Raw genomic sequence first — 14377 nt, 5'->3', positions numbered from 1 at the left:
AAGAAAAATAAGGAAAAAAATTCTGACACTTGGAAAAAAGGCCAGAACCAGAAAGAGCTTTTGTTCTTGACTGGAGGTGTCATTTCCTGTCCTAAGTTTCATGGAACATGCTAAAGAGTTTTTAAAACTGCCTTGTGTGATTTGTCCCCTCCAGCTTGGCATGAGCAAGACAATTAATTATAAAGGGACCCATAAGCTGATCTCTCTTTTTCTGCACAAAGCTTTGAGCAAGAGTGGAAAGGCACACTGTCACTTGTCTTTTTCTGAAGAAGCGAGGACACATTCTGTTCAGCCAACATGTTCCCAGAGGAATGTGATTTAACTTCTACTTTTCACACAGTAAGAAGCAATACTGTAGACCTGTCGGGAGGGTGATGGCAGCCTGGGAAGAATTTGGAGAAATGTTTTTCACTCCAGTGTTTTCTTGTGACCTGACTCTCATTCTCAATTTAGTTCCATCTTGACCTGGAAAATGCAGCCAGGGCTTGTGTCTCTTCATTTGGCTTACCTTGATTCATGATGTGCATACCTCTCTTTCCCTTACTCGCACCCCATGCAGCCTCTTCCCCCTTTCCCTTGCAACCTACCAATAAAGCCTCTCTAAATGTCTGCACATGCATTGACTTTATTTCTTTCAGTAGAGGTTTTATTTCAAGGGAGAGAAAATGTGTTTGGGTCCCTGAAATACATACAAGGAATAGCCACTATAAAGCATCCTAAGTGGTTTCCCACTCCTTTTGCCAGATCTGACTATTCATATACCTGGCAGCTTCTTTACGAACCCTCTGATAGTAAAGGAATTAGTATTCTCCATTTATCCCTAGCTTTTCTCCCCTTCCGCCTCCATTAAATGACTGATTTTTATGCGTGATATAATAGACAAGCCTTGGGTGACCTGTTTTTTTTTTTTTTTTTTCTTTTTCCCCTCCCCCCTCCCTCTTTTTTCCTTGCGGTAAAATATTGCTGAAGAAAGAGGGCACTAGTGTACAGCCCAGATCGCATCCTTGCACCGTCTGGGTTAGAGCTGAGGCGTCTGCGAACCGAGCTTGGCCGAGGTGCTCTGGCCCGGGGACCAAAGCGCTATCTACCCGGACTCAGGTACGTCTCAAGTCCAAATTCTCCAAGCAGACCCAGGTGAGCAGACACCTCCCGGGGGCGGGATACCTCCCCACTGTGGCAGACACGGTCCCAATCTATGGGATTTTTCTTCTCATCCCAGAGGCATCCTCGATTATTTATTTCTTTTAGTCCTGCTTACCCAGGAAGCGTTGGGGACCCATGGATGCCTGGGTTGTCTTTCTTATTTTGCCTACCTCACCTCCTGTGCTCTTGCTCCCTGTCTGCTCCCTTAGCTCCTTTTCCTCGTCCGACTCTCACCTTGAAAAAGGGAGCTGAAGAGGGACGAGAGAGAGGGAGTCAACTTCAGCCCCGCAAGCGGCTGAGATTTGGCGCCTCTGCCCCCGAAGCGGCAGGGTTTGAATATACCTGCAGGAGCACTAGCTGCGAGGCACAGAGAATGAGGATCGAAGGGTGTTGGGGAAGCGGGGAGGTGTGTGTGGTTGTGTGTGTGTGTGTGTGTGTGTGTGTGTGTGTGTGAAGAATGTAGAGGGGGTTGAAAGGGCGAAGTCGGGGGTTAGTAGGGTTGGGGGGGGTGGTTAAAGAATTGCACTCTCTGGTCAAAGCGTCAGCAACCAGCCTTGTGGGGGAATGTCTCGGCAGCTTGACTAAGCACTGTCCAGGGTTCTGAAAGCGGCAGGGAATTGAGCTGCCGCCGCGAGAGCAACCCGGAAGCTCCCCTCTCTCCCCTTTCCAGCAACTATGAAAGCCAAGGTCCGGATTTAAGGAAGTGCAGGGGCCCCTCCATTCCCTCCCTCCATCTTCGGTCGTGGGATGCAAGTTGCCTTACCTACACTCTTTCCCCTTGAGCGACTACAATAACCTGACTTCTTGGGGGGTGGGGAGGATGTACCAAAATTCGACATGCAGGGAATTTACCAGGCGTTGCCTTAGTAACTAATATGGATTTCCTCAAGCTGGCAAATTTATGTTTACTACTTGGGTAGTATATTAGGGTCTCTTCATCCCTTCAAAGTTAAAGTAAAAGGTGCCCTCCTGGTTCGAGTATATTTTGAAGTAGCGCTTCCATCTTCATAATGAGTTTCCAAATTTCTTCTGGGGAAAAAAAGTTGATCTTTCAAACCCGGAAAGTTCTTTTGGGTCGAAAGACCTAGCTCCTCCTTCTCCTCTCTTTTCCCTCCTCCCCCTCAAGTCAGTAAGCGTGAGGTTATACCGAGACCTGGAAGAGGCTTGAAACTGCAGGAGGGGGCGGGTCGGCGGGACTCAGCGCCCCTCCCCCCTCCCCCCAGGACCGATGAGAGCACTGGGGGCAGAACGCACCACTTGACCAGAGCTGCCTACCAAACTGTCCCTCTAGCCTATGTTATGATGTACTTCCAGCCTGTATCATGAAATGAACCGGGCAAATGTTAACCAGCGCTGACCCCAGAATTTTGACCCAGGTCCTGTGATAATGGAGGTTTGATTTTCTTCATCTTTTGTCGGCAGCCTCCAGCTCACCGCAGCCACCACGACGCCCATTGTACATTTGGTCAGTTTACACTGATGTATCTGTGAAGAAAGGGGACTCGAATTCCCCTAGAGACGCCTCCAGGGCGTGGAGGTGGTCGTGGAGGACCGGGAAGAGGAGGCGGAAGGGAAGGAGGCTGGGGTGCAGGCGGCGAAGGCATCTGACAAGCGGTGTCGGCAGGGGGGACCGAGCCCGCAGAAGCGGGCGTCGGGTCCACACTGAGCTCACAAAGCCGGCTGGCTGGACCAGCGTGGGAACGAGGCTGGCGGACTGTGGACCGCGTCTTCAGCACAATGGTCCGGCTCCTCTTGCTTTTCTTCCCAGCCGTCTTTTTAGAGATGTCCCTTTTCCCTAGAGGCCCCGGCGGGAAAGTGTTGCTGGCGGGAGCCTCGTCTCAGCGCTCGGTGGCCAGAATGGACGGAGATGTCATCATTGGGGCCCTCTTTTCAGTCCACCATCAGCCTCCCGCCGAGAAGGTGCCCGAGAGGAAGTGTGGGGAGATCAGGGAGCAGTATGGCATCCAGAGGGTGGAGGCCATGTTCCACACGTTGGATAAGATCAACGCAGACCCGGTCCTCCTGCCCAACATCACACTGGGCAGTGAGATCCGAGATTCCTGCTGGCACTCCTCCGTGGCTCTGGAGCAGAGCATTGAGTTCATCAGGGACTCTCTGATTTCCATTCGAGATGAGAAGGATGGGCTCAACCGGTGCCTGCCTGACGGCCAGACCCTCCCCCCAGGCAGGACTAAGAAGCCCATTGCAGGAGTGATCGGCCCGGGCTCCAGTTCTGTAGCCATACAAGTGCAAAACCTGCTCCAGCTCTTTGACATCCCCCAGATCGCCTATTCTGCAACAAGCATCGACCTGAGTGATAAAACTTTGTATAAATACTTCCTGAGGGTTGTCCCCTCTGACACTTTGCAGGCAAGAGCGATGCTTGACATAGTCAAGCGTTACAATTGGACCTATGTCTCTGCAGTCCACACGGAAGGTAGGTAGGCAATGCATTGGAGAAACAAAGTTCGAGAAAGCCAGGGCATTGCATGATGTGCGACTGGGATCAAAGTATTGTCCTTGTTTATGTATAGCACTATGGGAACAGACTACCCTTCTCAGTACACGCCCACCCAGGCATTGCCCTTTATTATTCTATACTTACAGTGTAGGAAAACTGTGTCCCCATGGTGTTTCCTGGGATAGTGGGAATCAAAAAGATACCAGACTCTCCACAAACAGTGCCCAGTTGTAGTTTTTGGACTTACATATTTGTTTGCCCTTATAGTCTGAGTTTGTGCTTATTTGCCCAAAGTGTGTTATTCTACCCTTAAGTACTGGCTATGATTTTCCAAGTTTAATAGACTAATCCATTAGTTAGTGGATTAGTTCTGCTGTGCCCCTTCTTATACATTCAAATCTTACCTGTGCATGTTGGATTAATGCAGTCACCTCCCTCAGAATATAAGAAACTTAGATTTTAAATTCTAGGGTGCCTTAGGTACAAAGGAAAAGTAAACAGTTTAAATAATTTATTATTTTTTTCCTACTTCATATGTTAAAATTGTCCATATGCCCTCACTTCCCCCAAGAATTATCTTGTTTTATGAGCAATAGCATTGATGACCTCTTGGATGTGATTTTTGGTTTCTACTTTTTTTTTTTTTGCCCTAACACAATGACTTTGCTCATTAGAATTTAAAGTTAGACAAATTATAAATTACTAATAAAATGATAGTAGATAACAGGTTTAAAATAGGTTTTAAAAGTGAAATAGATTTTTCCTGAGGCCAAAAACTTTGATTTATATAGAGACTTAGAGCCATAAAGTTTCAAATAATTTCTTATATAGATTTTCTTACTCTTCTCATATTACCCTATACTGCTTGTTGGATAGGATGAGACTTTTAAGTCATCTACTTTTAACTCCCTCAGATTTATGGAGAAACTTAGATGCAACTTACTAATTAATGTCCAGGGCAATTTGCATGTATATGCTGGCATATGGAAGGGAATCTTGAGGATATTGCTGCATGTGTATTTCTTAATATCAAATTATTAAAAGAAAGGCCTTAAGTATGACTTCATCTTCTTTTAACAGTAGTATTCCATTACTGGTGTGAAGTCTGATATAGAAATTAAGAAGCATTCTTACTGAAGAGGTCAGATGGCTATTGTTAATGAAAACTGATGCTTTAACTTTAAAGGGAACAGTTTTCAGGACAAAAAATGTGCAGAATTATAGATTATAATTTGAGACTTTGATTTTGGGGAAAAAACAACACTTTCAGTTGCAATATTGTGACTTCTAACAACTGACTCCTTTTTCTGAATCTTGGTTTTTCATAGTGAACTGCAATACCTCTTTTTCAACAAAATCCTCATATTACTCCTTTAAGACACAGATTTAAGTTCAAATGTTAACTCCTTACATTTTGATGGTTAATGTTAATTTCCTACCTTTTATTATTTAATATGGTTTTCACCAGTGCATAGATGGAACATCTTGAAAGCACAAGTTAATAATGTGTTCAATATCAGCATTAGGGAGATCTCTCTAAAAGGGAATGGCAAAATCTAGATTGAATGTGATTTATTTAATTATTTAATAATTCTCTGTCAAGTGAGCTAGGAAATTGATTATAGATATTAAGATGTGTAAATTCCTCCTTCAAGAGGAAGTAATGCTTCGTTTTCATAAGATAGTTTATATATATATATATAGTTTTATTTTCTATACTTTATTATGTCATTTTATTTTGGAGGTGAAGAGGAGTGTAGTAAAGACCGCTCTCCCCTCCTCAGTGTATTTTCTACTTGCACCTTTTTGCTAAAAATAATGGCTGACAGTAGGTTGCTTTCTGACAACTAGAGTTAGGTTTTTGGAAACTTAATTGGACTTGTGTTTGCCAATTTTGTTGAGGGAGGGCTGACTTTAAACGTTCACCCTTGTGTTAGTTTGGACTACTTTGTTTCCTTTTTGCCTTCTGAGTGGTATTATGTGGTAGAGATAATGTCTCCAAACCATTATAGTCATTGATTCCAGACTAGATTGTGTTCATAGAACAGCATCAGAACTTACTTTGGTGTCCATTTATTACCAAGAATTGACGCCATTCACCTTGCTTTTTACATATGATGTATTATTTCTTCTTAAAGAGAATTTGTTTCCTCCTCTTATTGGATATAATAGCTTAGGGAAACTCAATTGTTTTTATTTTCTTCTATCTGCACTAAAATATAACAGCGTCCTCTGTATAAACTCCAACTGAAAATTCATTTTTCCAGAGGCTCTGCCCTCCTGCTTCTCAGGGACCCATAGTGTACTGACCTGCAGGGGCTTTCTTGCATCATTTAGTAATTTTCCTGCCTTCAGACTGATGGGGTCACCTACTGGTGACAGTTCCCTGTCAGAAAGCAGCTAAGACCACATAGCAGTGTTGTCTCTGCCATCTGAGAACTATTCAGGAAGGAAGCCAGTTTGTCTGGATATTAGCAGTGTGGAGTTTAGAAATTCTGGGACCTCCAGTGACCTTCACGTCTCCTTCCCAGGTTAGCCATTCTATAGTCAGCTTATCATTACAATTTCTTTTATTAGAAGTTAACCTAGTATAGCCAACTTCAAAAGTACTTAGTGACTAGACCAGTGTACCTTCATTTCTATAGTTAATATTGATTGACTTTAAAACCAGAGATGAAGCATCCTGTTTTTTCCCTCAAAAGTTTTATATCCTTTTATTTTTTCACTTTATGTTAAAGTAAGCTTAGAGGTGTTTGCTGTTTTTGTTTTAATCAGCTAGATTCAGTTGTTACATTCTTTTACATACTTTTCAATCTTCTACCACATCATTTGTGTCACACTTGTCCTCTTGACATGACAGCTATCAGTTTACCTGACATAAGAAGAGGATCAGTTCACATAAAGTTACCTGAAATAAGCTCTCCAGAAATTTGTTCAGGATTAGTTCCTGAAAGGAATATTGAAATAGAATCTGTCAAATGGTAAGTACTGAAGTAATAGAGCCTTGTCCACAAATAAAAATCAAGTGCACTTGGGAGCAAGCTGCTCACCTGGAATGTGTGTCTTTAAATATGCTAATTGTAGAATACAAAAATAGCCTACCTCTGTGAAGAATATCTCGGCCAAGGACAGTGTACTTCATCCTTCTGATAAAATGCAGATTCCCCATCAAAAACCAAAGTAATCACTTCAGAAAATTGTAGAAAACAATACTTAAACATAATTCTAGTAGCTTAAATTCAAAGCTTTGGTTAAGTTCAGTAAAGAATATTCTTTGGGTTTGTAGCTTCAAAAGTTATTTTTTGGATTGACATTTTCATTTGTTTTAAGCCTTTCTCACTATTTGGTCTCATAGTGTCACATGAGTATTGATGTGATAAGGGATTTAGTGATGCTGCTATACCCTTCTGTTTACAGTTATGTTTTCATTGTGGTGCACTTTTTTTGGACATTTGCTTACACTTTATATATTTGTCCTTTTTGGCTTCTTTTCAAAAATCTGATCTTTTTCTCTTTAGAAGTTTGCTCTGTTTGATGCAAAACACTTTAAAAACCTAATGCCATGAGAAGAAAATCCTCCTAAATCATAAGAACATCAGTTAACTATTACTCTAGCTAATGCAATTACAGTAAGAATTTTTTTCTTCAAAATATCATATTTTCTATCTATGTATCAATAACTTTCTTTATACCTACCTTATCTTGATTCCAACCGATTTCACAGTAAGTTACCTTAATAAATGTTCTATTTTGTCACAAAATAAGGAATGAGAATGTCTTGAAAGGTTATTTAGGCCAACCAATTAAAGATTATTACAGCACTACCATTGTATCCTTGCCAAGAAGTACTTCCTATATGCTCTATTTTTCCTAATTGCGATTAGGATTCCTAATGAGGGTTGGGGAATATAGGGCTTAAATTCAGAGGCAGAATTTCACCAATTAGTCAGGTTTTCTATATAATGACTTGACTCCCTGAAATTTCTATTGACTACTGTGAGTCATCCAAACAATTCAAATTTCTCTTCCATGTGACATTTATTATCAATGAACCCTCTCTCCTTTATACCATATATCACCAGTTTCTTCACCCACATATTCTAATTTTTAGTTCCCTCATTATCATAGATAACTTAAGTAAATCTTAGATAGCTGTCATACAAAAGTTTTTTTTTTTTTTTTAATATGTACTGCTACTAGGCCACATCTTCTTCCTTTATAGTTGAACAATTTTTTTTTCTTCTTAGGCCCACACTTGTGGCATATGGAAGTTCCCAGACTAGGGGCTGAATTGGAGCTGCAGTTGCCAGCCTATGCCACAGCCACAGCAATGCAGGACCCAAGCTGGGTCTGCACCACTCTCAGCAACGCCAGATTCTTTAACCCACTGAGCATGGCCGAGGATTGAACCCACATCTTTATAGATATTAGTCAGGTTCTTAACATGCTGAGCCACAACAGGAACTCCCATACTTGAGCAATATTTGATAGTGTTGTTCTTCTTATTCTAAGACTAAGACTTTGTTTTCGTATTTCTTTTTGAATGTAAAATTATTAGCTTAAATTTGCCTTATCGGTAAGTTCTGGAATTTTGATTATTTCATTGATCTTACCATCCTAGCTTTGTGTCCTCGAGATTTGATTATATATGTTGAAACTGACTCAAAGAGGGTCAAGTGTAAATTTCCATAGCCTATTACCAGCAAACTGCTACTCTGGTCGTCACTCAGCCTGATCTGAATTTCTTTGACAGTAAGTTTTTTCATTACATACTGTACCACTTTATAGATTAATAGCTTATAAGTATAAAAGTCATCACAGGATGTATACACTTTAATCAGAAATTTACTATACCAAAAATTGTATTAAGAAATTTGAAGATTTGGTATCAGTTATTGAGTTGTTTTTTTCTCTTTTTAGGGTTGCACCCATGGCATATGGAAGTTCCCAGACTAGGAGTTGAATGGGAGCTTGGCTGCCTGCCTATGCCACAGCAATGCCAGATCTGAGCCGGTCCGTGACGTATACCACAGCTCATGGCAATGCTGGATTGCCAACCCACTGAGTGAGGAGGCCAGAGATCAAAACTGCATCCTCATGGATACTACTCAGATTTATTTCCGTTGTGCCACAATGGGAACTCCCCAGTTATTAAGTTCTTTTCATTCTAAAGGAATTGCAGTTTGAACACATGTAAAATAAGTAAAAACAAATTATTGCAGTACAGACATTTAGAAACATGAGTTAATATGTGTTTAGGGAACTCTGAATGAAAATATTGGTGAGTGTAATTAGCTACAAAAAAGCTGAAGAAAAGGAAATTTGATTAGTGTTTTTAAAATATGGCATTTGTAAAAGAATCAGTAATGAGAATGTCCCCATGGGGGATGGAATAATCAGGTCTGCTTGGCTGGAGTGGAAAGTACTGGCCAGCAACAAATAATAAGGTAGCAACTCAAATATGTGTTCTGTTCTGTGATTGCATGATTCTTTATCAATATGAAGGACAAATAATGGAGACATATGAGTCAAAGAGTTTTGGTTTCAAGAAAGAAATATCGAAGCAGAGTGATGTGATTCAAAGATAACTAAAAGAAAGTGAATTCTTACTGAAATATGTGGGAGAGATTCATTGGATGGAGAGAGAGAAGACTAACCAGGAAAGATTAGTTTTGTAGAATTATAGGTACTAGGATGTTAAAATAATTGTGAAGAATAAAAGTACTTTAAAGGAATACTGTGTAGGAGAATTTGATGTACCAAAGAGTTAGGGACAAAGAGGAGTCAAAGCCACTTTCACTTTTGCAATTCTGAAGGACCGAGAGAATTTTGGTGTAATTAACAGGCCTATAATAAGTTGGTTTCAAAACCATAATTCTCTAAGTTTTTACATGGACTTAGATTTAATATGTTCAATTTGATGTGAACTTTGGCTAAGAGCACATACATTACTAGTAAGAGTGAGTGTGTGGACAAAAGAAAAGCCAGGGATAGTTATGTTACCCTATTTTTGATTAAAAAAAAAAAAGTGTTCACATCCAAGTAAGTATTGTTTACCCAGAACCTTGATTCTCTGGCTGACTAACCTGGGGACTTGAGAGTTGACTCCTTTAAACTCCAGTCTTTTATGTTTTAAATATGTTACAAGGTGATCTTTGCAAATTGTGATATTTAGTTCCCCGACATTTTTTAAAGAGAGTGCTGAATTTAATAGGAACTTTTCTTGAGTATTCAAAGTAATCATTATGACTATCAGCTGTTACCTGTGCTGGGATATAGTAGTAATCTGGAAGCCTGTTGAAAATATAAAGCCACTTATTCTTTTTAAAAATAGCCCTAGAATACCATACTTCTGAGTTTCTTTGTTATTTCTTTTTATATTGACTAGTCTTATTAAGCCTAAGCCATTTTCTAAGTTATTTAATAAGTACTTAACAGGTACTATGTACAAAGGATTATGTTAAAATACGAGTATGAAAAGGATATGAAAAAAAGAGACACTTTTATTATTTTGAGAAAGCTTGAACTCTTCTTGATTCTTCTGCCATATGATAAATCCTCTGTGATTTCATTTGCTTTGGAACAAATTTTGTAAGGAGCTGGGCTGCATAGGGTTGATGAGGATGGCAACTTCTATTTTGTTTTTCTGTAATGTGGCTTGGCAGTTGCCATTCCTCTTCAGGCACTAAAATTTTTTCTCCTAGTGGTTTATGGAGCTAATATACGATGACTGTTTTATGGATTTTTAATAACTTACTGGGCAGTCATGATAAAGAGATTCCTCAGAAGCATGCTCTGTAGTAAGACCACGGAGGGCTGGGAGACCATAGCAGAGGACACAGTAATTCTGTAAGCACCTGCAGCCACCGAAAAAACAACTCAGCATTATTCTGTTCTGATATTAGATTGGAAGCAACATCTCAGTTGGAGAGGGTTGTCAGTTTTCAGAGAAGCTATAGCTGAAAACCAGAGTCAGGCTGAGACATAAAATCTTGTCAAAATGATGTATCTGTCTTATCTATCAAAGAGCTATCATTAGATTTTAAATTTATGTAGAAATATTTATGTAATTTATGTGCACAAGTTCTACTTATTTTTCATGCTTAATTGTCTTCTATAAATACCTACATTTAAAATTTTAATTTACATGAAAAATTGTAATATTAGTATTCTTCAGTCTCATGGCAAGTTTTACTTTCTTAAACCTAAGACATTGTAGCACCAAATATAGAATTAATGTTCTTATGAAGAGTATTGGCTCAAGCAGAAACTTGGTGATCAGAAATCATCATTTATCAATTTTAGGATCATCTATTTTAGTTACTTCATGGCCATCAAATTGAAAATCCAAGGCAATTATCTAAATGATTCAGAAAGAAGCCTTAATTGGCACTTGAAGCGCAAGAAGATTTGGGGTAACATTTCTTTGTTTGTCAAGTAACTTACTTTGCTTTCTAATGAATATATGACCATTTATTCATTGGTAAACACATGCATTTACTATGTGTCAGACATTGGTCCTGGTGCTAGGAACACCTAAATTAAAAAAATAATAACTATTATTATTATTTCATTACTATTACTATTATTGTCCTCATGGGTCCCCTAGTCTGTCGGAAGAAGAGATGTAAAAATATGGTGCCATTTCTATAACAAGTAACCAGAGGTGCTGTATGTGAATAAGAATGAGAACATTAAAAAGGATGGCTAGGGGTGGATTCCAGGAGTCAGGGATAGGAATGACACAAAGATTTCACGGAGTCAGCCATGTTTAGAGAACCATCAGGGTAAAAATGTTCAAAAACAATCCTTTAATTTTACTGCGTAGATAGAATGAGACAATGCTGTGTACAGAGCTCAATAAATGTCAGATCTCATTATTGTTATCAGGCCATTCTAACCCTAAATAAGATGATGTCCTTGGTCCAGGAGAGCTTCCATGAAGTAAATACAAGAATGTCTTGGGGTGAGGGTATGCAAATAAAGTGATAAGAAGTATATCTTGCTAATTTGCTGATTTTGAGCAGCATGTTCAGCTTCTCATTCTCTTCCTTCATAACAATTGTATCCATAGCATGTGGACCTAAGTAAAAGCCTTTTGGTTACAGAGCCTATTCAGCAATTATTGCTGGATACACTGAGGCAGTGCCGTCTGTTCTCTGTGGTACTCTAACACATTTTATAACTTGTACCATATAAAGGTTAGAACAAAAAAGATTAGACAAATGATGACAGTATGTTTAAGAGGAGAAACTGTTTATAATAGAATTTAACAGGTGATGTAAGTATATGGAAACAGTGGAAAAATTACAAGAAACAAATAATATTGCCCTTTCCTGGATAAATAAGTATTATACATTATTTTCCTTTTTGGTCAGTAGGTATTACTCTGCTGGTAAAAAAAAAAAAAAGAAGACATTTTTAAAGATCTCCTTCTTAATTAAGTAAACATTAGTGAGCACCTTCTTGGGCCAGGCCCCCTTCTAGAGTCATTAATGACCAAAGTTAGATGAACAATACATAAATCCCTCTATCAAGAAGTTGACCATATGTTGATTACCATTCAGTCTGATAAGTCCAACCATAGAAGTAGGTATAAATCAGAGGTAACAGACAGAAGTGTGACTAGCTTTCTCTGGGTCGGGAAGAGAAGTGAGGAAAACCTCATAGAAGCCTCCTAAAAAGGTGACATTTGAATTTGACTACATTCGAAGAATAAGAGGAGGACACAGAGAAGTGAGTGTGAGTAAAAGTATTGCTGTAGAAAACAAAAGTATGCTCAGGGAACTCTATCACTAATTCTGGAATATATGTTCAGGGAAAGGAGTGGGGAAGGATCAAACTGAAAGTGCGGAAAAGCCAAGGTCATGAAGGGACAGACTTGTCGATCATGAAGGAATTTAGGTTCTAAGTGTGGTTAAACCAGTGAAGGATTTTAAATGGGGAGGAAACATGGTCAGATTTACAGTATTGGGAAGGACATCCTGAAAACTTTGGAGAGGACAGATTAAGGAGTCAGATTAGAAGTTAGCATACAAGTTGGCAGCCCAGTGATAGTTGGGGGAGTGATGGAGAAAAGGCAGTTTTGTTTATCAGTTTATTAAAGAAATAATGAGAACTTTACCGAAATTAGTGTCAAAGGGGATGGAAAGGAGAGAATTGATTTGACAGCTGTTCATTAGGGAGATTTGAGATTTAGTGACTGATAGACTTTGAGGATCAAGGACAATGTCTAGAATGACTCCCATGTTTCCATTATATACTACAAAGTAGGGAATAAAAGAGGAAGCACAGACTGAGAAAATGTGCGTTTTAGACTGGTTGAGTATGAGGTATCTATGGGAAAATAAAGTTGATAGGCCAAAGATCTGAAAAGGGAGGTATATTTGAGATTTGTTAGCAAATAGCTGTGGGCAGTATCCCAGGAGTAGATGAGATTGCCAAGGAAGAGGATATAGAGTAAAAAAGAGAAGAGAGCTAAGGGCAGAACTTTGAGGAAGGTAAAAACGAGGAAGAGGATCCAGAAAAGGGATGGAGAGGAAACGGAAAACTATAAGGCGAAAGGGGAAGAACCAGACATTGTGGAAGCCTGGAGGAAGGGTAGAAGTCTCAAGAAGAGAACAGTGACAAATATCACTGAGCTCACAGTGAAGGAACAGTTATAGAAATGGTCCTCTGTTTGCATAGAAGGCTTCCTCCCAGCTTCTACTGTTCAAGAATCTCTTAATTTCTAAACCCAGGAGGAAGTGGGGGCTGCAGCTATATAGCATTGTTCCTGAGATAAGAAGGGAAAGTGAGAAAGGTACCTAGTCAGAAATGCATTTCCAAATGAAGACATTTTCTCGGATGAGAAAGACTTAAGCAGTTTTAAGGAATGACAGAAAAGAATAGTAGAAAAGGCAAATTCAAAGATAATTTATGAAGCAAAGTTGCTGAGGAAGCAAGAAGAAATCATGGCTGGACCACGCTTGAATGAGAGAAAGCTTTCCTCTGGGCGGTGGTGAGGTAAACTGCGGAAGGAGAGAAAAGAAGTTTTGAAAATAACATTTGGTAACCTTTGTTTTCTCACTTATTCCATGAGGCAGATGGAAAGGGACAGGGAGTAAGTTAAACATGAACAGAGCAAACTTTTTAGAGGATCCAACTGATATTAGAAACTATGAATTTTTAGGAGTGTCAATTCATACTGGTTTGATATTCTTTCCAGTAGTGTACAGACCCCAGATACAAGGGAGGAGTCTCAGCTTTCATAGAAGTTCATTAACTTGACCACCTGCTGGCGCAATGTCCAAAACACCAGAATATTTCTCTAGTTAATTACACAGGGTACCAGGTGTTCACCAGAGATCATAGCCTAGAACTATTCTTTATCTAGCTCCTGTCATAAGGCCATATTGGGGGAATTATAAATTAAGAGTATCATCTTAATTTACAATTAAGAGATCATTATTAACCACTTTGAAAATTAGGTTTCCAGAATACCAATACCTGATTCTATTTACTCTATCTGAAGAACTGCTTTTTCTACTTTGCATTCTAATAGTGCCTTTTTATTTCTTAAAGGCAAGAGCAAGAGTTGGAAATGTAAATACTACCTCATAGTTCTCACAATTTTTTGTTGAAGATATTGATTATTATGTTCTTCATTGCTCTTATATAAATTCCGTTGCTAACAATTCTTTTAGATTTTAATATAATGAAAACATTTATCTCTCTTGAAGAACTGACTTCTTTCATCTTAAATAGTAATGAGAGTATTGTTTTCTCTTTTTC

General features: G+C 39.2%; 1 protein-coding gene across 3 annotated transcripts in view; it reads left to right on the top strand.

Annotated features, from left to right (window-relative positions):
* GRM1 (glutamate metabotropic receptor 1) overlaps positions 945-14377 on the top strand; it is a 389633-nt gene continuing 376200 nt past the window's right edge. The window contains exons 1-2 of one of the 3 annotated variants that reach the window (XM_005659163.3): positions 945-1098; positions 2566-3580. In XM_005659163.3, the coding sequence (XP_005659220.1) occupies positions 2881-3580 (700 nt within the window). In that variant the 5' untranslated portion in view covers positions 945-1098; positions 2566-2880. Of the gene's footprint in view, positions 1135-2565; positions 3581-14377 lie in introns of all 3 variants that reach the window. The other 2 variants (XM_021087033.1, XM_021087041.1) reach the window with 2 other exon arrangements.

This window comes from Sus scrofa, chromosome 1 (genome assembly GCF_000003025.6).
Source record: "Sus scrofa isolate TJ Tabasco breed Duroc chromosome 1, Sscrofa11.1, whole genome shotgun sequence".
Taxonomy (NCBI): Eukaryota; Metazoa; Chordata; class Mammalia; order Artiodactyla; family Suidae; genus Sus; species Sus scrofa.
Note: the sequence above shows the minus strand (reverse complement) of the source record. Positions and strands in the feature narration are given on the sequence as shown.